At 49.0% G+C, this 25,326-nt stretch overlaps 1 protein-coding gene across 2 annotated transcripts in view; it reads right to left on the reverse strand.

The window, feature by feature from the left end:
- Positions 1-2,255: 2,255 nt before the first annotated feature.
- The window catches only part of SLC6A1 (solute carrier family 6 member 1), a 42,067-nt gene continuing 18,996 nt past the window's right edge, over positions 2,256-25,326 (reverse strand). For both annotated transcript variants that reach the window (XM_038565636.1, XM_038565637.1), the window contains exons 2-16: positions 22,021-22,083; positions 20,548-20,877; positions 19,871-20,002; positions 19,182-19,282; positions 18,204-18,313; positions 16,465-16,597; positions 13,520-13,654; positions 13,192-13,295; positions 12,783-12,907; positions 11,305-11,417; positions 10,777-10,908; positions 8,824-8,926; positions 7,260-7,360; positions 6,357-6,524; positions 2,256-4,650 (exon numbers count right to left, since the gene is read on the reverse strand). In XM_038565636.1, the coding sequence (XP_038421564.1) occupies positions 4,546-4,650; positions 6,357-6,524; positions 7,260-7,360; positions 8,824-8,926; positions 10,777-10,908; positions 11,305-11,417; positions 12,783-12,907; positions 13,192-13,295; positions 13,520-13,654; positions 16,465-16,597; positions 18,204-18,313; positions 19,182-19,282; positions 19,871-20,002; positions 20,548-20,785 (1,800 nt within the window). In that variant the 5' untranslated portion in view covers positions 20,786-20,877; positions 22,021-22,083 and the 3' untranslated portion in view covers positions 2,256-4,545. The remainder of the gene's footprint in view (positions 4,651-6,356; positions 6,525-7,259; positions 7,361-8,823; positions 8,927-10,776; positions 10,909-11,304; positions 11,418-12,782; positions 12,908-13,191; positions 13,296-13,519; positions 13,655-16,464; positions 16,598-18,203; positions 18,314-19,181; positions 19,283-19,870; positions 20,003-20,547; positions 20,878-22,020; positions 22,084-25,326) is intronic.

Below are 25,326 nucleotides of genomic sequence, written 5' to 3' on the forward strand. Positions count from 1 at the left end.
CTGTTGAAGAAACAAGTCCCTGAAAACAGTCCAAGCTTCAGTAGAACCAGGTGACCTTCAAGGTTCTTCTCAATCCGGGGACCTCTGACCTGTGTCTCTCCTCTGAGCTGCTAGGGAGGAAGTACCCCAGTGTGGGGGACGTCAGGGGCAGACGTAAGGGCCATCACCGTGGCCATGGTTGACAGGTGAGCTTCACATTTTGGATTTTATTCTCTTCTGTTTGTGCTTTACATGCTTATGGCTTAGGGATGGATGAAGGCCAGGAAGGGTGTGGAAAGGAGAGAGGCCCCGGGGAAGTAGCCAGAGAAAGAAGTGCGGGGGGCAGCTGGGACACTGCCCCGGGGGACGTGGCTTCCTTAAGTGAACCTTGTGTCTGCTCTCCTAAGGGAGAAACACATTCTTTTTTGTGATGCCCATGACAGAATCCTGGCTGTCCTTTCCTGGGAGAGACGATAGTGGAAGAGAGAGTGACCTCCCCCTACTTCATTCAGAGGTGGGGGAAGGATGGGGGGGTGGGAAAGCCAGGCTGGCCAAGGTCGCTCTCTGCTTGACAGGTAGTAGGTGCTCACAAACACTTGCTGAGAGATACAACAACTAAATGCAATGTGCAATCCTGAATCAGAGAGAAATTGCTCTAAAGGGCATTATTGGAGAAATTGGATACGGACTGTAGGTAAGATAATAATATTGTAACACTGTGAAATTTCTTGAGTATGATAAAGGTTTTGTGGTTATGTAAGGGGATCTTTCTTCAGAGGACACATGATCATGTTTAAAAACAAATAGGGCCCCAAATGTCCACAAGTCATTCTCAAACAGCTTAGCAAAATCATTTCATTATTACGATTAGTGTGTGTTTGTGTGTTTGTATGAGAGGGAGGGAGAGAGAGAGGAAAGAGAGAGAGAGTAAAGGGAACTCTCTGTATTATAGTCTCTACTTGGTTAAGCTGAAAGCATTTCTCAGAGTCCCTTTCCATGTATGGTTCTGAGTGAGAATTGGCCAAAATCGACATTTGCCCAAGATTTGGAAGGCAGAAATGAAGCAGGAGCCATTCCTCTCCGGAAGCCTCGAAAGTCAAAGGCAGTGAGAGATCTGAGTGCTCAGGGATCAGCTTGTCCTCACTGTCCCCTGCCCTGGGGCCTGCTGACCGGCAGCTCCAACTGTCCACCCCACATCCAGAGTCAGAAGCTCTGTGCAGGCGATGGCCGTCCCTAGATGATTCCCCAGAGCAATTCCTTTGGTTGCAGGATCCAGTGCAAACGGCAAACACAGGACCCCTTGTTCAGCAAGTGAGGAAGAAGTGCTGATAAAGGTACTGAAATATAAGGCTTTTCTTTCCTTCCACGGTCTTTCTCTCGGTTGGTCACGGCATTTTTAAATTTGCTGTTTAATGTCGTTCTAAGTAAAGGAAAATTTAAAATCTAAATCTTCACCATACATTTTATTGTTCACCTGTATACTATGCAAATGCCAATATAGGAGCACGTACTTCTTATGTGAATTACACAATATGCGTTTCAAAAATGGAATACATGCACGTGTATTCTGTTCTCTCCCCAACAGAAGAGACGTGCACAAGACTGAGTTGTTTCGATTTCACTTCTTGAGACGTGCACATTTTGCCAATACTCACTACTTCCACTTACTGATGCTCGGGGAAAGTATGGGGTTCGGTAGCTTTCCCTTTCCTTCTATGCCATCATTTTCAGTGTGAGTGGTTGGCTAGAAGGGGGAAGCAGGAAAGCACAGGCTAGGGGTCCTTGGGTGCTGAGCATTTCTTCGAGCGCCACTGCCTTTTTCTGCACTGGAAGCAGGTTCTCGTTTGAACAGAGTTGTGACCTCTCAGAGCCCTGCTTCACAGTGAAAACATCTCCTTTATGTAGCTCAGAGTTGTTTTTTTTATTTACTCATTCCAGGACTTTTGGCAAACTCAAGCTGTATCTTGCTGTTTTTTTTTTTATGAGATTTTATTTATGTATTCATGAGAGACACAGAGAGAGGCAGAGACACAGGCAGAGGGAGAAGCAGGCTCCATGCAGGGAGCCCGATGTGGGACTCGATCCCGGGACCCTGGGATCATGATCTGAGCCAAAGGCAGACGCTCAACCACTGAGCCACCCAGGCGTCCCTCTTGCTGGGTATTTGAGCCCAAATCTCTCTCTCTCTTGGGGAAAAAATGGTTCTGTGTGTATGCAGTGTTGTTCCAATGAAAGAAGCTATTGTGCCCCCAGCTCAAAGAATTGAAGGTCTGACATTGTATATCATAGAACCTTTATTATTTTTCCTCTAAATTCTTAGAAACGTACATAACGCCCGTGCTCTAGTTATGACACCATTTATAGACATTTAAAATGCATCTTCATTTATAAATATTTTACATTTGGTCCATAGAACAGATAATTTTTCTAAATAATACTGTAATTTTTTTAAAACAGGCTCTGTATATAGTTTGAATATGTATATATTACATATATTTTTTTATATAGAGATAGATTTACTTGGTGTTCTGAGAATAAACCCTTATTGCAAAAAAAGCATATATGATAATACAATATCTTTTCCCCCAGGGCAAATACTAAAAAAAGGTACACATATTCACAGTTCTCACTGGAATTGTACGACACGTAATATTGTGCTCTATAAGTAGGTTTGGATGGAAATCAGTTAGGGGATTTCTTGCCAAACATCTCAATTAGATTTGCATACAAACATTAAGTACACTGTATTTGTCTTAGAAAGACTCGGCCTTAGTTTCACATTGAAGAACAAAGAGAAAGTCAGAAGTTTTCCTGCCCTTAATCTAAAGGAATTCACACAGGATGGGGGGGTGGGACCATGAGACACAGTGAAGGGTTCCTTTCATTCTAAACCCTATAATTTAACAACACATATGCATTTTGATCATGGATTCACCAGTTGGCATTTGGGATGCCTTAGCAATGAGACTATTTTACAGATGACCTCAGGAAAAGGTTTGAGATTTCCTAAACGATACCAGATAAGACCCTATATACCACACGGGAGGATGAATGTATATGTGTGTGCCTTTATATGTGTACATGTACTTTTTGTTTCTCTACAAGAATGTGCTTAATATTCTGAGGGTAATACCTTATTGCAAGAACGGGTATGCTGGTCACTGTCGGATGAGAATGACAAGAGATTAAAAAACCCACAGTCACAGTTATTTACCATAATTATTAAGGATTAGTTGTAAAACACAGTTTGTGAGCTAACTAGCTAAGGAGCTACGGGACACAACATACGATTTGCTACATGGGAACCCATCTTCCTGGCAAATGAGAAACGCTGAGTCACTGGAGCTTGCAAGAAACTGTCTTTGCCTGATGTGCCGCCGCCGCCACCACCACCACCACCACCACCACCACCACCACGGAGCCCAGTTCCGGAAAGAAACAAATACTACCTCTCAATGAAGCAGTTTAATCTTGGAAGCACTTTGAGGGGTGGGGGCGTGGGGGTGGTCTGGATTAACACTAGCTCCTCAGTTAGTAGCTGGGGAGATTCAGTGGCAGTGAGGGGATTCCCGCTGAGGAATATGAACGAAGAAGGCAGCATTTTTGACTGGGGCGGCAGTGAGGACACAGCTGAAGGGGGAGCTGGAAAGATAACTGCATCCATTTTGACTCAAGGACAGAGAAACCTTCACCTTGATTTCCTCCGCACCTGATTTGTGCTCCACGAAACGGGGCAAGCCTAAGAAAAACTGGGGCTTCTGATTAGGGAATTTCCCCAGCGGAATCTTAGGTCCCCCAGAATGGCAATAAAAAAAAAATCAATTGTGCTTGTGGCAGTTTTCCAAGGACGGAGTGAGGGAGCTGGGCCGTCTGGAATGATGGCTCTTGGGCCAGGTGCAGTCAGCATGGCCTGGCTAGGAGGGGGCGGGGAGGATGCTCTGCAGATTGCTGGAGACACAGCTCAGCTGGCAGCTTGGGGTGGGGGGACACTGATGGATGTCCTTGGGGGTGCTTTTGTCAAGCTGCCTCGGGAAGGATAAACAAAAAAATGAAAGTAAGAGCTCCGCTGGCTCCCTGCTACTGAAGGGTGAGCTCTCCCTGGAAATCCCCATTATACAAAATGCCCTTTGCGTGTGTACAGAGCAGCGTTCCGACGGAACCAAACTCCGGCAAAGTCCGAGAGTAAGAGTCATGGGTTTCGGCAGTAAGAGAACAGTCAGGAATATGACTAAAAGCCCCGAGTGTGTGAGCCTCACTGCACCACACTCACTGGCAGGATAAAAATGATCTACTGCACAGTCACGAAGGCTGATTGCTTGATGCTTATGGGGCCCGGATTCAAAAGGTCACCAGCCTGCAGGTGCTGGAGCCATCGGGTATCTTTGCCCACGGCGGGGCCCACCGGGGGTGTGACTGTCCCCCACCTCCCCTCTCTTTGCATGGTGATGGTGTCTGGACTCGCCACTCGAGGTAGGTTGAGATCGATGGTATCTTCAGACATCAAGTGGTGGTCATGTTCAGCCAGGTTGGGGGGTGAGTGTCGGGTCGGCAAGCCGCCAGACACCCCTAGATGTAGGCCTCTTTGCTGGCTGAGCCACTGGCCTGGGGCTGCTCCGGACCGTTCTCTGGGCGAACGATGTCTTCGCTGGGCTGGATCATGACCTGGATGCGCTGTGGGCACCAGGGAGAATTTGGGCTGGGAGGAGGAAGACTGGCCTCTCCGTTCCCCCACCCTCTTTTCAAGTCAGGAAGGCCTGCTCTGCCTTCAAAACGCACCCAGACTCTGGCCTCGTCCCCACATCCTCTGTACTCTCTGGCCTCCTCGCTGCTCCTCACATGCCAAACACATACCTGCCCAGGGCCTTTGCACTTGCTGTGCCCTGTGTCTGATCCATCCTTCCTTTCAGATCATGACACAGTTCGATCTCTACCTCCTAGGTCTTGGCTCCATGTTACCTTCCCAGCAGGGCCTCACTCAGCACTCCCTTTCTACTCTGTCTCCATAGTCATTCCTATCTAACATGTTTTTAGTTTGCTATTGCTGGTCTTCCTCTACTAGAATGTAAGCCCCATGAGGGTGGGATTTTTGCCTATTTTTTCTCACAGCTGTGTCTCTAGCACTGACAACACTGTCTGGCACACAGTAGGTGTTCAATACAGATTTCCTGAATGGATGAATCTCCCACTACCTTCTCTACACATACTCCCTGAAATCCTGTCACTTCAGATAATGCACCGTGTCTTCAGATGTGCCCACTCCTGGGCCTTTGCACAGGCTGTGTACCCCTCGTCAAATGCACTGCGTTTGCCTCTCTCTCACTCCAAGACCTGACTGCCTTTCACAGCTCCAGGGTTGTGGAAAATGAAAGCATTGGGCCTGGATTTGAAGAAAGGGCTGCAAGCCTCCGCTCTCCTAATAACTTACTATAAGGGGTAGGGAAGTGATTTCTCGCTTGACCTCAGTTTCTCTGTAAAAGGAGGAGGCTGGTCCAAGAGCCTCCCTTACACTGTCTTCCTTAGACCACAGACCACAGAGCTCCCTCTTCTGGTTCTGATTAGTCTGGAAGGTCCATCTTAGTAGAAATAAGGTTGAGAACCATTGATCCCGGGGCCTCCCAGCCGTGGCCCTCTGTATCTGATTATTCACCCCTCCTCAGGGAAATCTTCTCAGCTTACCTTAATCCATCAATGTCTCTAGCACCTGGGTACCTCCAGCACTGCCTTGTTTCACTTGAGAATTTGATATAACTTAACAAAGAGCTAGTGTGGACCTAGAATGTGCTGGCAGGCACATCTCCTTGAGGGTAAGACCACATTTTGTCTTTATAAAGCTCACAAAAGAGATCTAGAGTAAGTCCGCAGTACAACTGACCCCACCCTTCGCCTGCTTCAAACTCTTGAGGCGTTCCATTACCCTCAAGATAAAGTCCAAAGTTCTTGTCTTAATTTTGAAAGCCTTTCATGATCTGGCCTTTCTTACATCCCCAACCTCTTCTCTTATCACCCCCTCTGCATCCTTCTCCATTCTACCCTCCAGCCACAATGATCTCCCTTCAGTTCGCCAAATGCTGTTTATACCCCCGGGCCTTTGCGCATGCTTCCCATCCACCTTTCTTGGAACATTCTTTCTGCTTCTACTCTTAACTCTGACTCATCCTTAGGCCTCTTCTTAGCTATCCCCTCTTTTAAGAAGCCGTCTTTAACCCTCCTCAATCCAGGCGGGGCTTGCCCATCTCCCCAGTATGATTGGCACATGTTGGCACTTCCAACATTCTGCTATCATTGGAAATGGAGTTGTCTGTTTCCTAACTAGACTGTGATCTCCACAAGGGTAGGGGAAAGGGACTAGCAATCTGAAGGGTGAAGAAGGGACTTACCTGCTTCAGGGAGCCCTTTAAGGTAAGGAACATGTAGGCCATGTACCCAGGGATGAGGACCATGGAAGACAGAGCCATGAGCCAGCCCACACCCTGGCCCCACTTGGGGAAAACGTAGTTTCCCATGGTGAGAGGAGTCATCTGCACAGCACTGAAAATGAACACACCCTGCGGATGGTGGAGGAGAGGGAATGGGACACAGTTAGTCACCCAGATTGGACAACCAAGGCCCCTTCCCAGACCCTGAAGCTGAGAGATCCACTGACCACCTCCCTTGCCATGAGGCAGACCCTCACAAGGGCCCAGCATGTGGGAATCCTGCACCGAAGGCCACTGCTCCTACATAAGACATCTCTGTACAGGATAGAGAAAGGGACCCCCCCCCCCCCCCCCCGGGGAGGATCAGTAGCAAAAGGCATCCGTTCCTCCAAGTTAATCAGCTTGGCAAGCCAGAGTGCAGGACACGACCAATCCAGTGGTCTAGCCCCCACCCCAAGGACCTGGGGCGGCCACCCCAGGGCTGCTTAGGCCTCAGCTTCCTCCTGCGTGAGGGAATAAAGGATGCTGAGGATGAGAAGCCTTCCTGAGCCCATGGCTGGGGCTTCAGAATCAGGCCTGCCTGGTTTGAATGCAGCACCAACTAGCCGGGTGATGCTGGCAGGGTGAACCCGGGTCCCTCAGCAGCAAAGTGAAGGCAAGAATGCCTATTTTGCTGAGGTTTGCGAGGACTATGTAATGTGTCTGGTGCTGTATAGGGCACAAAGTAGAGGCTCAGCAAATGGGATGTAGTAGTATTTTTAGGAAATAGGTGCCTCTGCTTCCAGAAATTTCTCTTTGGACCTGAGTCGCCCCAGGGCCTGGTCTGGTCTCATCCTAATGGGGCTGGTCAAGACTTGTCCTTACCGCTACAATGATTGGGGTGAAGAAAGACCAGCAGAGTTTCCACCAGATGCAGGGCCTGGAGCCAACCATCTCTTGGATGTTGTCATAGAATCGGTTGACACCTGTGACATTCGGAGTGAGAGCAGGAGGTATGAATGAGTTGTGGGGACTGCAGGCTCAAAGTCTCAGTCTGCCACTTTCTTAGAGTAATGACCATAGGCAAGTCGCCTGACCTCTAGGAGCTTGAGCCTCTTTGTAACATAGGGCTAACACTCTAGGGGGGGCCTCCCTATCTAATCATTCAATAACCCCCAGCAGGTGGATTATGTCAGGAAGAAAGCCAGGCACCTACATGTGAAAATGTCCACCAACAAAGGGATATGCTTATAAAGCATGTCCTCACCTCTCTCAAAGTCCCTCCCACCCAACAGGTAGCCTGGCATTCCTTCAAAGCCCTGTGGACAAGGCCATTCCTTCAAAGCCCTGCTGATCTGATGCTATAAGCGACTGCTGATGGCCTGCAAAGAACCACAAATCTTGCAGAATGCCACAGGTGTTTTGAAGTTCCCAGACTGACATCCGACATCCCTCGGATTCTGAACAAAGCCCCCGACCAGCGAGAATCTCACAGCATTAAGCCAGTTGAGAGCGAAGTGGTGGGGATGACAAGGAGGGGCAGGTGGTGAAGAAAGTACAGTGAATATCAAGGATTAAGAGGGACCCAGAAAAACATTTCGAACACAATGCCTTGCTGTGATAATCAAAGTGCAGGGAAGGATCTTTTGACCATCATGCAGCAGGGTCTGGAACCTCAGTCCACAAGGTAAACAAATAAAATCATCGTTTCCTCCATTCTTTGTTCTAAGGGAGTGCATGCTTTAATCATGGCCCCACTTTTGTTAACTATTTAACTTTAGAACTTTTTCTTTTGTACTTTTGGTCTCGCTTTTCTAGATAAAAATCCCTCTTATCCCAATCTATGAAGAAATTTTGGCTCCCATTTTAAGTGAATTTATTTAGCCTGTCTTACGGTGTCTCCTGAACACGGGACCCCCTCTGCTAACTTCATCAGATTGTTGTGAGGACCGAATACAGCCGACCCTTGAACAATGTGGCAGTTAGGGGTGCTGACCCCACCATGCAGTCGAAAATCCTCATGTAGTTTCTGACTCCCCAAAAACTTAAGCACCAGTAGCCTACTGTTGACTGGAAGCCTGACCAATAACAAACAATTGATCAATACATATTTCGTATGTTCTCTGTATTATGTACTGTGTTCTTAGAATAAAGTAAGCTAGAGAAAAGAAGTGTTATTAGGAAAATCTTAAGGAAGAGAAAATACATTTGCAGTACTGTCTTGTAGTGAAAAGAGTAATGGAAAAATGCTCTACTGTATTTATACACAGAACAAGTAGGCTGTACTGTTCCCAACAGGGTTGTTTAAGCATCAGTTGTCAACCAATGTACAGAAAGGGCTTGGTTTTCACGCTGTATATCTCGAATGATGCTTGAAGAAAGGAATGAATGAATGAATGAGGGAGGGAGGGAGGCAGGGAGGGAAGCTGGAAGGAGGGTTGACACTCACCGTAAAACCAGGAAATGGAGACACATTCGAAGAACACGAGGAACAGCAGGCTCATGCCACTAGCAGAATAGTAATCAAACAGTTTGAAGACATAGATGCCCCCCTAAGAGAGGAAAAGCAGTGAGAGGGGTCCACTTTCCACCAGGGCCCAGGGCACTCAGTTCCTAGCCAATGTGGGCTTCGCAGTCTGGCGAGGTAGGTGTGAGACAACACTGCAGTGAGGAGGCTTGAGGGAAGACTAAAAGAAGCACTGAGGGCCTAGTAACTATGAGGGGGTGTGATCGTCGACTCCCTGGGAATGGGGGAAAAATGTCTAAGGAAGAGGAATGCCTCATTTTTGGGAATGCTGGAAGACTCACAGAAGAACTAGTCATCAGAGCCATCTCTCCACAAAGTTAAATCAGTTATGTTTTTCCCCTGCTTAAAACCTTCCATGGGATCCCTGGGTGGCGCAGCGGTTTGGCGCCTGCCTTTGGCCCAGGGCGCGATCCTGGAGATCCGGGATCAAATCCCACGTCAGGCTCCCGGTGCATGGAGCCTGCTTCTCCCTCTGCCTGTGTCTCTGCCTCTCTCTCTCTCACTGTGTGCCTATCATGAATAAATAAAAATTAAAAAAAAAAAAAACCTTCCATGGTTTGCAAAGAACATAAATATAACACATCAAGAAGTTGAGACAAAAAAAAAAAAAAAGAAGTTGAGACAATAGAATAGAATAGAATAGAATAGAATAGAATACAAAAGAAAATCCAAATGGCTTTGATCTGTACATTCCTGCACGGTCTGCTTCTGTACCCTCTAGCAATCCCCTCATTCCCTCTGCCCCTCAAACTTACCAAGCTCATGCATACCTCAGGGCCTTTGCACCTGCTATGTTTTCTTCCCCTAGCTCCATCTTCCCTTGGTTGTCTCTTCCTCATCATTTCAGTCTTAGCCCAACTGCCATTTCCTCAGGGGGCCCTCTCCTGACTACTCTGAAGTAGCATCCCTCCTACCCTCACTGGTCATTCCCTGTCCCACTGCCCTCTTTTCTTCATGGCACTGAACACTCTCTGAAATTATCTAATTTGTATGTCAGTCTTGTCCACCAAAGCATAAGCTGTAAGAGAGCAGATATTACATCTGTCACGTTAACTACTAAATCTCCAGTGTCATGACAGGCCCATGGTGAGTAACAATAATGGAGGAATAATTCGTTCTGGGAATGAACTGTATTTGAATCCAGAGGTAGTTCTGTGAATCATAAAGCAAACTCACAGGGCTGAGCTCATGGCTATAGGATCATTTACATTTATTGTACAATGCATCAGGTATGTGTATGCCTTCTGACCAGACCAGGACGGCCTTGAGTGCAGAGACAACTGCTTATTAATATCAATAGAAAAAGAAAAGTGGGAGCAAGAAGAAGGGGCAGTGTCGATGTCAAAGGCCTAATTCCAGCTTGACTCTCTAATTTTTTCTTATAAAGATTTTGTTTGTTTGTTTGTTTGTTTATGAGAGAGCACACAAGCAGCAGGAGGAGCAGAGGGAGAGGGAGTAGTAGACTCCCGGCTGAGCAGGGCGCCTAAGGACATAGGTCTCCATTCCAGGACCCCGGGATCATGACCTGAGCAAAGGCAGATGCTTAACCAACAGCCACCCAAGCATCCCTCTCTAATTTTTGTCCATTTTTAAAAAATCAGTCCCCATATCCCCTCCTCCAGGAAGCAGTTCTGGGTGCCTCAGGCTGTATTCTCCAGCTGTGTCTTAGCACTTCTAGTTCAATGTCGTGTCTCCCACCCTTGCACCCTGAAGGCAGGGTCCCTATCTGACTCACTACTGTGTATGCTGGGCTTGGCACAGAACTGGTGCTTGATGAACAAAGGGTAGGATGGCGTGAGGCTAGGGTGGAGGGGACCTGGAAGTGGGCCTGGGGCAGATGGCACTAGAGGCGTGCCAGGTGCCCAGTGAACTCACCTGGGTGATGTTAGAGAGGCCAATCAGGTAGGAGACGATGCAGACAGCAGCAATGAAGAGCTCCCTGCGGTTGCGGAGGAGCCTGGGATACTCATCCACCAGAGCGGTGATGAAGCCCTCCACGGTGCAGAACTTCAAGGTGGACAAAGGTCAGCCATGTGCGGCAGACCCCAGCCCCAAGCCACCCAGAACCTGACTCTCTGGGACAAGATGGAAGGGGTCTGGCGTTGTTGGGACAACGGAGCCAGAGAAGCCCCGGGATCCAGGCCTGATTCCACCTTTGCCTCTTTGTGACCTCGGTAGAGTCCCTCCCCTCTGGACATCAGTTTTACCATCTGGAAAATGGGGAAGGTGGCTGAGCTGATCCACCCTGAAGTCTCACATGGTGGAACAGTCTAGAGGTCTGAAACTCTTGGCTATCTTCCTGGGGGCCTAAGACAATGGACAATGGCCTCGTCTTTCTGCTTTCTTCCCAGACTGACAATGCTGGATGGGGGCTCCTCGAAGTGCCAGGGAGGGTGTCCTCACCTGGCTGTCAATGCCCAGCATCAGCAGCATCGAGAAGAAGAGGATGGCCCAGAGGGGAGAGATGGGCAGCTGGGTCACTGCCTCCGGGTATGCCAGGAATGCCAATCCAGGGCCTATGGAGAGAGGACAAAAAGGAAAAAGAAAATAAAAGGTACTGAGCATTCACAGCATACCCAGCACACCGCCCACTTTCTCAGCTTTATCTTTGGGGTAACCTTTTGGGTGAATACTATAAGCTCCTCTTTCACTGAGAATACAGTGTATGTGGGGGGTGGGGCAGTAGGGTCAGGTCCAGAGGTCAGGGTGTCACTGAGATGAAATGAGGGACTGTGGTGGCTTGGCTGGTGGTGGGGACTGTACAGGGGCAGAGAGGGGGCCAGACGGAGAGACACCTAGCAGGTGGAATGGGCAGGTATTAGTTGGTTTGCAGAGTGAAGGTGAAGGAAGCATCCAGGATGATGCCGGGGCTGGCCTGGGTATGGGATGATGGCGCCCTTTGGCACAGTGGGGAGCCCAGAGAAGGAGGCGGCTTAAAGAGGTCAGTATGGGACATATGGTGTTTGAGTGTCTGGGTGGGGGTTAGTCAAGAGATCAGGGGAAACCCTGGAAGGAGAAGAAAAGAAATCATAACCTCCCTGGGTCTGGCTTAGGAAAGGGGGTGGTTGGGGAATTCCAGAGGAAAGAGCTGGCCCTTGGAGAGAAGATGAGGACAACAGTAGGAGAAAGTTCCTTTCTACATGACCAGCTCAGTTCTCCAGGATGGCAGAGGGACAAGTCCTGTTGCCTCCCCAAGCCTCAGGGACTCTGCTGTGCATGCAGTGGGTGCCTCATGCCCACTGCTTTCTTGGCTAAGCAGGCAGGCAGGGGTTGCTGGGGTTCTCCTCGGACCCTGCAGCACCGATGACCACGAGTGGGCACAGCCTGCTTGGTGGGAACACATTTGGAAGTGAGACAGAAGCAAAGATTTAGGGACTCTCAGTCGTGGCGGTGAGCATGTCTGAGTGGGAACAAGGTTTCTATCCCAGGGTTGAGAGTCGGGTCTTCCCCCCGCAAAAGGCAGGACTGTGTCGAAATGCCAGTATGGTCAGGCGATTAAGAGCCCGGGCTTTCTTTGGTCAGCCAGGTCCGTGCTCAACTCCAGTTCTACAGCTTTCTAGTTTGCTGAATGTGGTCCAAGAGCCTCAGTTTCCTCACTCAGTAAATGGAATAAAAAAGCACGGACTCCATCGCGTGGGAAGGTTTCAGGGACATGGCCCATGTGAAACGCTCCCTGCTCAGCCTGGCACATAGTGATGCTCCGTGCCAGGGAGCCAGCCCACCGCACTCATCCCTGACTCTAGGCCTTCCTACTGGCTCTTCCCTCTGCGTGCTCGTCCTCTGGCTCCCGCTGCCGCTGCCCACGGTGGTGATGACCAAAGAGGCCCGGTGTCGGCGCCTCCCACCCCAGGAGCCCCGGCCCTCCAATGTGTGGCGCTGACCTGACGCGGCCACATCAGCAATGGACCTCTTGGTGACATGGGCCATGAAGCCCACGATGGAGAAGATGACAAATCCTGCGAACATGCTGGTGCACGAGTTGATACAGCAGACGATGATGGAGTCCCTGCAGAGAGGAAAGGTGGCCGTGGGGGGGGCTGGCAAGCAGGGGAGCTAGGAACCCGTGCGCGGGGGAAGGACAAGGGGCCAAGGGGCGGGGGCAGGAGGGGGTGCCTGGGAGCAGGGCTGCAGGGCAGGTGCCCCACCCCACCCCAGGGAGGGACTGGAACCCGGAAGGAGTGGCCACAGGCAGCGGCTTAGACAGGAATGGAGTTGAAAGTGGAGAAAGGCCACGGGGGCGGGCCTACAGGGGGTGTGGCCAGAAAGGAAGGGACTCCTGGGCTCTCTCACCTGTAGACATTGTTGTGGAAAGAGTTATAGCTCCCAAGAGCGATCAGGGATCCCAGGCCCAGTCCATAGGAGAAGAAGATCTGGGTTGCTGCATCCAGCCACACCTGGAGGAAGAATGAACAAAAAACAGTCAAAATTATAATCATAGCCACAGCGCCCCATGGCCTCTTGCAGGTGGAAACCAGCTGTACCTGGCAACCCCTTCAGTTTACATATGAGGTTAGAGGCATAGCGTGACTTCTCCTACAGCTGGTAAGTGGTGGCTCAGGACTCAGGTGTGCCCTTAACTCAGCCAGTGGGGGCTGGGGAACCTGGGAAGGTCACTCACCTCAGAGTCGGACAGCTTGCGGAAGTTGGGTGTGATGTAGAAGAGGATGCCCTCCTTGGCCCCAGGCAGCGTAACTCCACGGAAGAACAGGATGATCAGCATGATGTACGGATAGGTGGCGGAGAAGTAAACCACCTGGGAGGAAAGTTGGCAACGATGTCCCCTCCAGCGCACCCATTCTTTCCCTCCTCTCCATTTCACTTACATCCATATCTTTTGTGGCCCTGGGCCTTCCAGTTTGTCTTCGTCCAGGAAGCCTTCCTGGATTCCTAACTGTCCACTTTTCTGAAGCCTCTCCTTGGAGTCTGAACCAACCAGCTCAGCACCTGGTTTTTCCATTCCCTACCCCTCCTTTATTTTTTTTTACTTTTGTCTAAACTGTTCAAGTAAAACATGGTATCAGGAAAATTTTCAAGTTACACACACACACAATTAAAATTCCCTTCAACAGCCCCTAGAATTTAAGTTAGGTGAAGGAGAGGGCTTGTCTCCTTCACTTGTTTTCCCGTGCCCAGAACAGTCCATGGTTTATAAGATACACTAAATAAATGCCTAATATATCAATGCACAGATGTTAACATTTTAATGTTCCTCTTTTGAGACTTTTGCTGTGTATCTATTGCTATCATATTTTCTTACAAAGTGATGCTCCAATTATGCGCTTGCCTTTTGTTTTAACATATTTAAAATTAGAAAACAGTGCATACCTTATTTCTGCTTACTAAACATTGTCTTACTGTCTCATAACAATGTGATTTTTAATCATGTAAAATAGTCCCTCAGGAGTTTCTATCGTCCTCTTTAAAATTGTCCCTATTGTTATCCCTTCATGTGAATCTCACTAACACTACATTGGATATCTCTGTGTATAAAACTTTGTCTACAAAATTATTATACCATTCTTGAGAAAATTTTCTAGAAGTAGAATTACTGACTTAAAAAAGGGATAAATTTCTCAATGGCTTGTGAGCCACACTGCCCAATTATCTTCCAGAAACAGAACTTTGTCCAGCATTTCAGAGCACACCTTCCCCACAAAGGTGCCAGCACTGAGTATAATCATTAAAATGTTTTTTTTTCTGCCAAATTGATAATCAAAAGACTGATGTCATTTTCTGAAATGACATTTCTTTGCCCACTGTTGTGAATGAGCAATTTTCAAGCTCAGCAACCCTTCTATCTCACAGTCTGATGTGACCCTATTTTCTGATCAGCATGAATTGTTCTCCAGGTTAATTTCATTTCCCTGAATGGATCTGAGAATCTCCAGAGTTAGGAAAGGCAGCCATGATCCACTGGAAAAGCTACCATACTTAGAATTAGGAAAAATGAATTCGAAGCCATCTGTGGCACCTATAAGCTGTTTGACATTGAGTCAATTTTTTATTCTCTCTGAGGCTTGCTTTTTTTCTGTCTGGAAAATGGGTACAATCAACTTGCCTACTCAGAAAAGATTAGTTATATAGGAAATACAATATACTTAATATATATTGCCTAGGTCTTGCACTTGAATTTGTCTTCCACATTTAGCATGGGGCTAGGTACACAGAAGCTGTTCAATAAATGTTTACTGATGACTTGGATGACTCCCTCAAAAGATAATTGATACCATGTATTGTCTGCCTGCTAGGTGCTAGGCATATGCTACACACTCTACATAGATTATTCTCCTCAGTCTTTATGACAACCCTGTAAGGTACTATTATTGTAGCTACTTAACAGATGAGACTGAGGCACAGAGAGGGAAAATGACTTGCCCAAGCACAAATAGCTAGGTATCAGGAGACTGAGATTCAAGCTTACCTCTCTCTCTTCTGGAGCCCTTAGGCCCTATGTTCTTCTACTTCTTAAAGTTGGGCGGGGAGACACCTGTGCCCTCCTGCTGCCTGCCTAATGTAGGGATACATCGGAGAGGTTTTGACACCGGCTTTGGATCTGAGAACCTGGTAGGTCCAAAGGTCCCACCAGACTGGAATTGGGCAGTTTTTCATCAGCGTACTGTACTCATGCCCAAGTATGGAGCTCCTTAAAGTTCTGTTTTGCTCACATCAGCTTGGATAGCCTGGACCTCCCTCCTCCAGCATAATTTTGTTCAATCCCTTCTCTCCCTTACTTGCTTTGCTGTAAGAACTCACAGAGGTTTCCTCTAAGTTTCCTTCAGGCCAGGGTCCAGTGAGAGGCTGGGCAATCCTCTGTCCCTGGACCCCTGAGGTGGGGCTTTAAGGGGTAAGGGGTGGGAGTGAGGCCAGTTCCCTTCCCTCTAAAGTGACTGGCAAGCTCCCCAGATGTCCCCAGGCTAGATCCCCCAGCTTGATCTGGCTCTGCCCTTGCTGATAATAAAAACAAAAACAAGTACAATTCTTCCTGCTAGTTGCCAAGTATTTTGCAAAATCACCATCCCATTTGATTCTCCTAACAAGCCAACATACAAGCCCCATTTTTCAGAGGAGGAAACTGAGTTTCAGAGAGGTGAAGTGATCTGCCTGAGGTCACCTAGCCAAGTACACAGCCAAGGTGGGATCTGAACTCAGGAATGTTTCAGTACAGAGCCTGGGTATTTATCCATTCATTGATCCATCTGTGTTCCTCCTCCAAGGCTGGGATGTGGAATATTCATCTCTGGATCTCTCCAGAACAAGATGGCGTGGACAGCAGAGATGCTCAGGGACTGTTTGTTCAATGGTCCTTGAGCAAAGTTAACCATCTGTTTTGTGATGGCTGTGTGTAACTGACTTACATTATCATAGTTCATCCTCACAACTGCCCAGAAGGTAGGTGATGTTATTAATTCCATTTTACAGGAAAGAAAATCAAGGCAGAGAGAGATATAGGGACCTTCTGCACTCCAGGTTCAGTGGGGTTCCTGGAAGCACAGACTCCTTGTCTAGGACAGAAATCCCCTTGTAGATGCATCCCTTCTGTTCCCCACTCTGCACATGCCTTACCTTTCCAGTCCAGCCAACACCCTTCCAGATACAGAAATACACAAGGATCCAGGCGATGGCTAGGGTGATGGCCAGAGGCCAGCGGATCTGACCTGGTTTATCCAGCCCGTCTGTCATCTGATGCATGTTTCGCCTGGTGGGACAGTGGAGGGAGCAGAAAGTCATGTGGGGCTGGTGGGAGCTGGGGTGACCTGGGGGGGTGCCCCGGGGATGAAAGATCCTCCACTGTGATGGCACTGACATCTGTGATCATTGACACCCAGGAGTGGGCTGGAGAATGCAGGATCCATTATACTAACCCATAGAAAGCACTAGTTGCTCAAGGGGCCTGCCGATGCCTTATTTTGGCCATGATTATTGCTCACCTGTTTGGCTGCTGTCCTAACAGGACCCTCACTGTGACTTTTGCTCTATTCCCACTCCAGCCTCAGGGACCCTTCTAAATTATATGTCTGATCATGTCACCCTCCCGCTTAAAACCCTGCAGTGAATAGCTCCCTACTGTCCTCAGAATGAAGCCCAACCTCCCCAGGCTGACCTTGCAAGGCCCTCTGAGCTGGCCCTGCTTCTCTGTCCAGTCTCAGCTCTCCCCGAAGCCCCTCAAGCACTCATCAGGCTGGATGACTCCCATGCCCTCACCTGTGCCTGGCTTGCTCTCACCTGCCTCCAAGCCTTCATTCACATTCTCTTCCTCCTGCCAACACCTGTGGTTTTCTCTTCTAATGTGGTTTTCACCATAGATGTCACTCCTCACCTGGGCTTGTCTAGGTACGAACTTGGGATTCCTATGGCCTCCAGTGCATCCCCTCCCCTTAGCACTGATTTTCTGGCATTTCCACTGCCTGTTTGTTTATGTTTGCTTTTTCTCTAACCAGACTGCACATAGTAGGGCTCAAGAAATATTTACTGAATAAATGGTTCAGTGCAATCCTGAATGTGTGTGGCAGATGCTGGAAAGAAGAAGCAGCCGGAGAAGAATCTGATTTTTATTTGTAAGGAGACAGCCTAAGCCAAGGACATTTCTGCACAAAGAGACTCTCATCACGTGTTCTGACACCTCCTGAGCACAGCTCCTCTTGGCAGCCCATGCAAGGTGCAGTGGAACCTTCCAGGGCGCTCCCAGGCCCTTTCAAGCTGCCAGCCACAGATGCTTCCTTCACGCCAAAGAGATTTGGATCCCAAGACCTCCTTTTTGTAAAAGCAATACCCCAACACACCATCTAGGATGTGCTCTCCTGAAGATACAATAAGCATGGCCTCAATATGAACTGTGTGTGTGTGTGTGTGTGTGTGTGTGCGAGCGTGCACGCAAGCGTGTGCCTGTATGGCAAACAACTCTGGGTTTCTAAGTAGACTGGACTGGTTTTCAGGATGAACTGGGATTTCGTTGGCCTGTGCTGGTTACTCCCCTCCAGCAGCACACTCTCCACCCTTGTCCGGCCTGCTCTACACCCCAGGAGGCTAGTGATGTAGCCATCACTGGCTCCCTCGCCTTCTGGCTTCTGGCAGGTTTGACCAATGGCAGGAGCAGTGGGCAGGAAGAGAGAGGAAGCAGGAATTCATTTTCTCGAGCTTGTGTCTAGTGGCCTTTTCCAGGGCCCAGCTCTCTATGGCGGAGGAAAAGGCCTCACTCTGTCTCGTATCTCCCTTAGCCCTGAGCACATCACCAGCTCCCGTCACCTCTGTCTCCTGCTGGCCCTGGCTGACAGGACCCGCAGCTCTGATGGCCCCACACTTACTCCCAGAACTCTACAACGGCGCTGGTCATGTTGGTGGTGTTGACGATGCTGTAGTTGGAGAAGCAGCGGTCTGTGTTCCAGGGGTTGTCACACTGTTTCCACGGCAGCGTCTGCAAAGGCACAGTGGCACAGACAAGCCCTGTTGAGCCCCCAAGGGATGGCGACAGTGGTCCCAGAGCCCTTCATCTGTCCTCATGGTCCCCTGAGCCTCTTCAAAGCCATCCATTATCTCCCCTCCCCTTCCCATCAGCTCCCAGATGCAGATCATGTTGAGATCCCCATTTTGGAGATCAGAGAGGGGCAGCAACTTGCTCGACATCACACAGCTCCTAAGTGTCAGAGCTAAAATTTTAACCTTGATCATTTCACTCTGAAAGCCAGCTTCCCAAGCTGCACCATAAGGTCTTGTGTGTTCATCCCGATGTCACTTCCCAGCTATATGACCTCAGGTAAGAGATCTTGCCTGTTTGGCCCTCTGTGCACTGATGAGAACAGTGAACACTTAACAGCACTGCTTTGTGAGGTAGCTCTAAGCCCTTTACACATATTTACTCCTTAATCCTCACAACTCTATGAGGCAGGTTTTATTTCTACCTTCCTTTCATAAATATGGGCACTGTGGCTCAGAGAGGGTAAGTCTCCTCCCCAAAGTTGCACAGTTGGTATATACTGGGGTTAGGATTTGAACCCAGGCAGTCTGAGTCCATATGAAATAAGCTAACAATAGCCACCTTAAGAGGGCGTGTCAGGAGGATTAGGGGTCAGCCCACACGAAGCACCAGGCTCAGTGACAGGCCCAGAGCAGATGCTTGGTTCATGGTGCTACGACGACTTGTGGGGAGGATAGGGGCTGCTGAAGACAAACCATGCCCCCCCTCCCCAGGAACAGCTCTTCCAGCAGAATGGTTGTCCCAACCAACACAGGGTGGGCTCTGGGTCTGGCTCCTTCTGCAGAGGATGGTCCAAGGGGCCACTCACTGTGGTGAAGGAATTGTACAGATAGTAGATGGCCCAGGAGATGATAACGATGTAGTAGATGTTCAGCCAGAATGACAACACGGCAGCGGCAAGGCCCACACCTGGGAGCAGACATAGCATCATGATATTTGTTTCCTAGAGTAATAATAATAACTATCCCAGTGAGCGTCATTCTCATCATTTTCCATGAGGCCCACCAGCTTACTGGACCTTGGATACAGGTGGCACTGAGGCTCAGAGACAAGGGAGCAGCTTGGCTAAGGTCACCCCCATCTGGCAGGTGAGGACTTGGGTCTGAGGCCCAGCACTGGCTGGTTGTAGATAGGACAGGGGTCTTAGCTTGCCAGGCAAGAAGGGTTCTCCATGCATCCATCTGAGTGTCTGTCAGGCACTGAGCGAGGAAACAAAGAAAGTGGTACCCAGCCCTGGCTGGGGAAATGAGCTCACAGGACAGGGCAGGATGATGTGCATATGGAGTCTCTGGATTGGGCCCTCCTGTCCACCTCCAGCACCCTAGATTTTAGCCGGGGCTGCCATCTGCCACCTGGCCCCTGCAAGGGCTCCACTCTGCTGAGAAGTAAACCAAGCAGGTCCCTCTCCAGCGTGGCCAGGAGCATCAGGAAGGCCCTGGTTTCACCACAGTTCTGTGGGCAGGAGCACTACCAGACGGCCTCACTCCACAGACTTACCCTTGAACATAGGGGCCAGCTTCCATACCCCCAGGCCCCCGATGGATGTGTACTGGCCCAGAGAGCACTCCAGCAGGAAGAGCGGGACCCCCGCAAAGATGAGTGTCAGGAAGTAGGGGATTAGGAAGGCTCCTGTGGGGTTGAGAAGAGAGATGCTCATAGTCCCAAGGCTTTGGAGAAGCCCCATTCAGAGGAAGCATCACGCCAGGGCGTTCTGGGGCCCCAGCCACAATTTCCTTACACCCTGCCTTAAAAGGAGCATCCAGGGGGAGCCCCGGGTGGCTCAGCAGTTTAGTGCCACCTTTGGCCCAGGGCGTAATCCTGGGGTCCCGGGATCGAGTCCCAGATCGGGCTCCCTGTAGGGAGCCTGCTTCTCCCTCTGCCTGTGTCTCTGCCCCCTCTCTGTGTCTCTCAAGAATAAATAAAGTCTTTAAAAAAAAAGCAGCACCCATAGCCAAAACGAGGCCCAAGAATATCCTCTGCTCAAGCTACATCCCTCGTTCTTTGCAAAATGAAGAGGTAAACTTTTTGCAATCTTTTGGTAAAGAAATAAAAACAGGAAATGGGGCCTGGTCTTTAAGGGGCCCCCTCCCCTAAGCTTGTCCCAGAAAATGCCCAAGGGTGATACCCTTCAAGGGGTCCATACCCGGCTGGGAGGTTGCCAGGCCAGCACCTACCACCACCGTTTTTGCCACAGAGATACGGGAATCTCCAGACGTTGCCCAGGCCGATGGCGTAGCCCACACAGGACATGAGGAAGTCGAAGCGGCCCTTCCACGTGTCCCGGTCCGGAAGGTCTGCCGCCTTCTTCTGCACCTTGACCACCAGAGTTTTGGGCTTGTCATTGGCCACGGGGGCCTCGCTGACCTCCGTGGAGATCTGCCCATCGGCCACCTTGCTGCCATTGGTCGCCATGTCTCGGAGTCTGGACACAGAGGTCCTGGTAGATGGGCGTGTGATGTCGGCCCCAGTCCACGCAGACAGCAGTTTTGCGGCTCAAGGTCACCCTAGGAGAATGGGGGCGGGGGTGACAGGCGTGGAAGGATGGCAAAATCCTGGAGTTGCCCCAAAATACCACAAATAAAATAACCCACAACCTAGGGAGTAGAGAAGCCTCTCTCATAAGCCCTCTTTCTCCTGAAGGAAGGACGGTGACTTTTGTTTCCAGATTGGGGTGGGGGGGCGCGGGCGGGGCTGTCCTGATAGCTCCTAAATCAACTTCAGATCTGCATCTGTGTCATATGTCCCCTGGTATGTGTCTTCCTTGAGAAGAAACCAAGGAGAGCAAATTTCCAGACAGAAATATTAAGTGTTGCTCGTCTTTGAGGAACCCTGAGGCCATAGAAACCACGCGAATGTAAGCCACGGAGGGGCTTACCCTGGGGCCAAATGCGGAGGTGACTGGGCTACAGGTGGTGGGTGAAAGTGAGCACAGATCTAATTATGGTCAAAGTCCTCTTTCACATTTGTGACTTTGAAAAAACTGCTTAACCTCCCTGGAGCCCGCTCTTCCTATCTTCTAAATGGAGTACACTAATAGGACATCAGGTGGTTGTTCTTCTCTTATTCAGCAAGGCTCCTGTGCCTGGCAAATGGCGGGGACTTGGGACTATTTTGTCAGCAGTCCCCAAGCCTGGCTATGCTTCCAAGTTGTTTGCGAAGCTCTGTAGTGATACAGAGTTCCAGGTCCCACCTCAGATGTTCCACATCAGAATCTCAAGATGAGTCCTGAATCTATACATTTAACAAATTCTGCAAAAGGAGATTCTTATGCTGGGAGCCAGTCCCAGCCCTCAAGTGAAGAACGATCACTGGTTTACATGACCTCTCTGACCCAAGACATTCCACCTACACTCTGCACTCTTCTTGTCTCTTTAGTTCCAGGGGCAGCATGGAGCAGAGAATGGTGTATGACTTTGGACCCAACCCGGTCCTGGATTCAAAACTCTAGTCTACCTTATAAGCTGAGTGACCCTAGATATCGCTCTTGATGGTTCTAGCCTTAGTTTCTCTATCTATAAAATGGGAGTAATCTTATCTGGCTTGTAGAATTGTGGCAAAAATAAGCTCTAATGGTCGTATGGGTATTTTTCACCTGACTGGTTTAGAAAGAGAATTCCACAAATGGTTGTTTTGGTTGTGGGTGTTACCTGATGGTCCTGGTGGGTCAGTCAGCTCCAGAGCAGCTCCCTCTGCAACCCCTGGGTGCAAGCCTACAAAGGAGAGATGAGGAGGGACCACAGTGAACTGGCAAGTGGTAGCTAATGGGCAGCCCTGGGGCAAGAGCAGTAGGGGTGCAGGAAGCCCATCAGAGCCCCCCAGCTGGGTGACCGTGTGAGTCCATGCAGTGTGGTGCTAGCCACAGGGCATTAGGAACATGCTGGAAGGGGCCCGCTGCCCTCTCAGGACAGCTGGGGGGTGGGCATGAGGGCAACACGGGACGGCATTCCATCATTTTATCAGAAGGAAAAGATATCAACAGAGGGGCTGTAGCCCATTGGGGAGCCAACAGATGCAGCCGAGATTTTTCTCCATCCCCTGACCAAATGTGCAGAAAGCAGACCTCAAAATAGTTTATTTAGTAGGATCCTATTTAGTAGGAACCCCCAAATCTATTCGTTAAAAAAAAAACCTCCAAAACCCTAAGGATATATCTCAGGCATTCACAGTGATTACTTTATATGTGACTTTTGTTTCCTTTTTTGTGCTTTTCTGGATTTTTATAATTATCTCTAGTTTTCTACAAAAAATTTAAATTAATGACACAGAATAAACTTACGGAACCTTCAGAGCAAATAGGACTGTGTGGAACAATGGTCTGAGGCCTCTGAAATGTAAGAGCAGAGCCAAAGCAGTGTGTGGCTCAGGCCCAATGGCCTCCTCCCTCAGCTCTGCCCTACAGGGGAGGATCTTGACTGGGGTGCACTCACCTCCCAGCTCCTCACATGCAGTCCTCATTACCAAACACTACGGTCTCTTCCTAGAGTTCACAGAAAACCAGATTACCTTTGGAATCCAAACCTTACAGTGAATCCTGTTTCTTGTTTTCAGACATGACCAACAGGCTTGGCTTGGATGCCTAACTAGTTCCTGACTTGGCATGGCACCAGCAGAAGGAACTCCAGACTCAGGTAGGGTGACCTCCCACTGTCAGGGATGGTAGCCCACCTTCTGGTCTACCAGGAAGTCTTGGGATATGCAGGAGAGAGAGCAGCCTTAGGAAAGGGGAGGCTAAAATGGACCCCCTTGCCCCTGCACCTCAATGTTTATAGCAGCAACATCCACTGTTGCTATGGAGAGAACCCAGATGTCCATGGACAAATGAATGGATAAAGAAGATGTGGTGTATATACACAATGGAATACTACTCAGCCATCAACAGTGAAATCTTATCATTTGCAATGATGTGGATGGAACTAAAGGGTTTTATGCTAAGCGAAATAATCAGACACAGGCAAACTATTATATCTCACTCATATGTGGAATTTAAGAAATAAAACAGAGGATCACAGGGGAAGGGAAGGAAAAATAAAACAAGATGAAATCAGAGAGAAAGACAAGCCATAAGAGACTCTTAATCATAGGAAACAAACTGAGGGTTGCTGGAGGGAGGGTGGGAGGTGAGGGGAAGGGGTAACTGGGTGATGGACGTTAAGGAGGGCACATGATGTAATGAGCACTGGGTGTTATATTAAGACTGATGAATTGGGACACCCGGGTGGCTCAGTGGTTGAGCATCTGCTTTTGGCTCAGGGTGTGATCCCGGGGTCCGGGCATTGAGTCCCATATTGGGCTTCCTACAGGAAGCCTGCTTCTCCCTTTGCTATGTCTCTGCCTCTCTCTGTGTCTTTTATAAATAAATAAAATCCTTAAAAGAAAAGACTGATGAATTAATAATCTCTACCTTTGAAACTAATAATACACTATTACGCTATATGTTAATTAGTGGAATTTAAATTTAAAAAATAAATAAAATGGACCCCCTTTTGTGTATATGTGTGTTGGGGGGGGGTTAGCCATTAATTGTCAAATCAGTGATGCCCCTAACTGTCCCCATGACCTACCCTTGTGGGCTCCAGCCACCATGTTTGTTCAAAAGGATCCAAACACCTTGGACTGGGGCTGATCACCTGACTCTGGCTAGTCAAACAAAACTCCTTCCTTGGTAATTTGGCATGAGGCTGAGAAAGAAGGCCAGCCTGTCTGGGGGAATTGGGAACTCTTAGGCAGCTATCTTCTGCCCACCTGTACTCAGAGTAGCAGGGAGAGTTGGTCTGCTGAGGAGGAAAGAATAAATTGAGGTCAAACGTTGCAGAGTCTTGACAGCATTTATCTTTGCCATTCCAGGCTTTCTTAAAACGGACTACATTCCTACGCTTAGAGTTTACAAAGAAAGCATCCCCACTGTGGTAAAATAAGTGCCCTGTTTTTGCTCATGTTGGCTCAGGGGATTCCTGCTAAAGTCCTGAATCTCTGTTCTACCAACTTGACTGAGCTCTGAGGTAGGCCAGTAGCCTATGGGAACAACTTCCAGCCTCTGCTCTGGATACACTCTTATACTTATATCTTGATTGATTATCCATGGAGACTCAAACCAAACTCCAAAATCTGTGCACTGGACCTCAGATTGCGCCACACCACACAGGAAGGGAGACAGACAGACAGACACAGCTGTGGCTCACTCCCTAGCAAGCAGGCAAGATGGCAGGCTGTGTTTAATGGGATGAAATGTGGTGTGTATGTCCTTTGAAGAAACCATTCAGCATCAACAGAGAGGAAAGTAGAGGGTCGGAAGGAAGCAGAGTTCTGGTTCACCAGGAGGTTTATTCCACGGTCTTCTCCATGAGTACATTTAGCATCTCCTCGTGCAAAGGCCAGAGAGATCAGAGATTGTGGCCGCTTAAAGAGCTCAGCGTGAGGAAGGCATTCACGCTATCTTCGGAATATGGGAAAGATTCAGCCAGATGCTGTAACTGCCCTCTAAAGAACCACACAACCGTATGTGGAGTTTTCCTTTTAGAAGACAAAACGTGAAGGTAACAGCATAAGGCCGTGAACTGATACACTGGTGCTTCCTTGGGGATTCCTATGGAGAAGGGCCCCTGAGTTGCAAGGCAGTGAGATGGTGCTACGTCAGAGACCTCGGCTCCCCTAGACAGTTACAAGCGCCGGGCCCGTTCCTCCCCGTTTTGATCCTCATCTGTAAAATGGGGAAATAATAATAATCTTTCATTCGTACAGTTGTAGTAAAGGGTAAATGAGATCATGCATGTAAAGCCTACGATAGAATAATCTGGCTCAGAGGGAGGGTTTAGGCCATCCCAGCCGTTCTCATCACCACAATGATGGGCACAGTGATGATGATATTACTACTACTAACAGCAGTTAACATTTATCGAGAGCTTATTATCCAAGGCCCTCCAGAGACTTGCAGCATTTTCAGAAGACTGATGGAA

This window comes from Canis lupus, chromosome 20, assembly GCF_011100685.1.
Source record: "Canis lupus familiaris isolate Mischka breed German Shepherd chromosome 20, alternate assembly UU_Cfam_GSD_1.0, whole genome shotgun sequence".
In the NCBI taxonomy this organism is placed as follows: domain Eukaryota; kingdom Metazoa; phylum Chordata; class Mammalia; order Carnivora; family Canidae; genus Canis; species Canis lupus.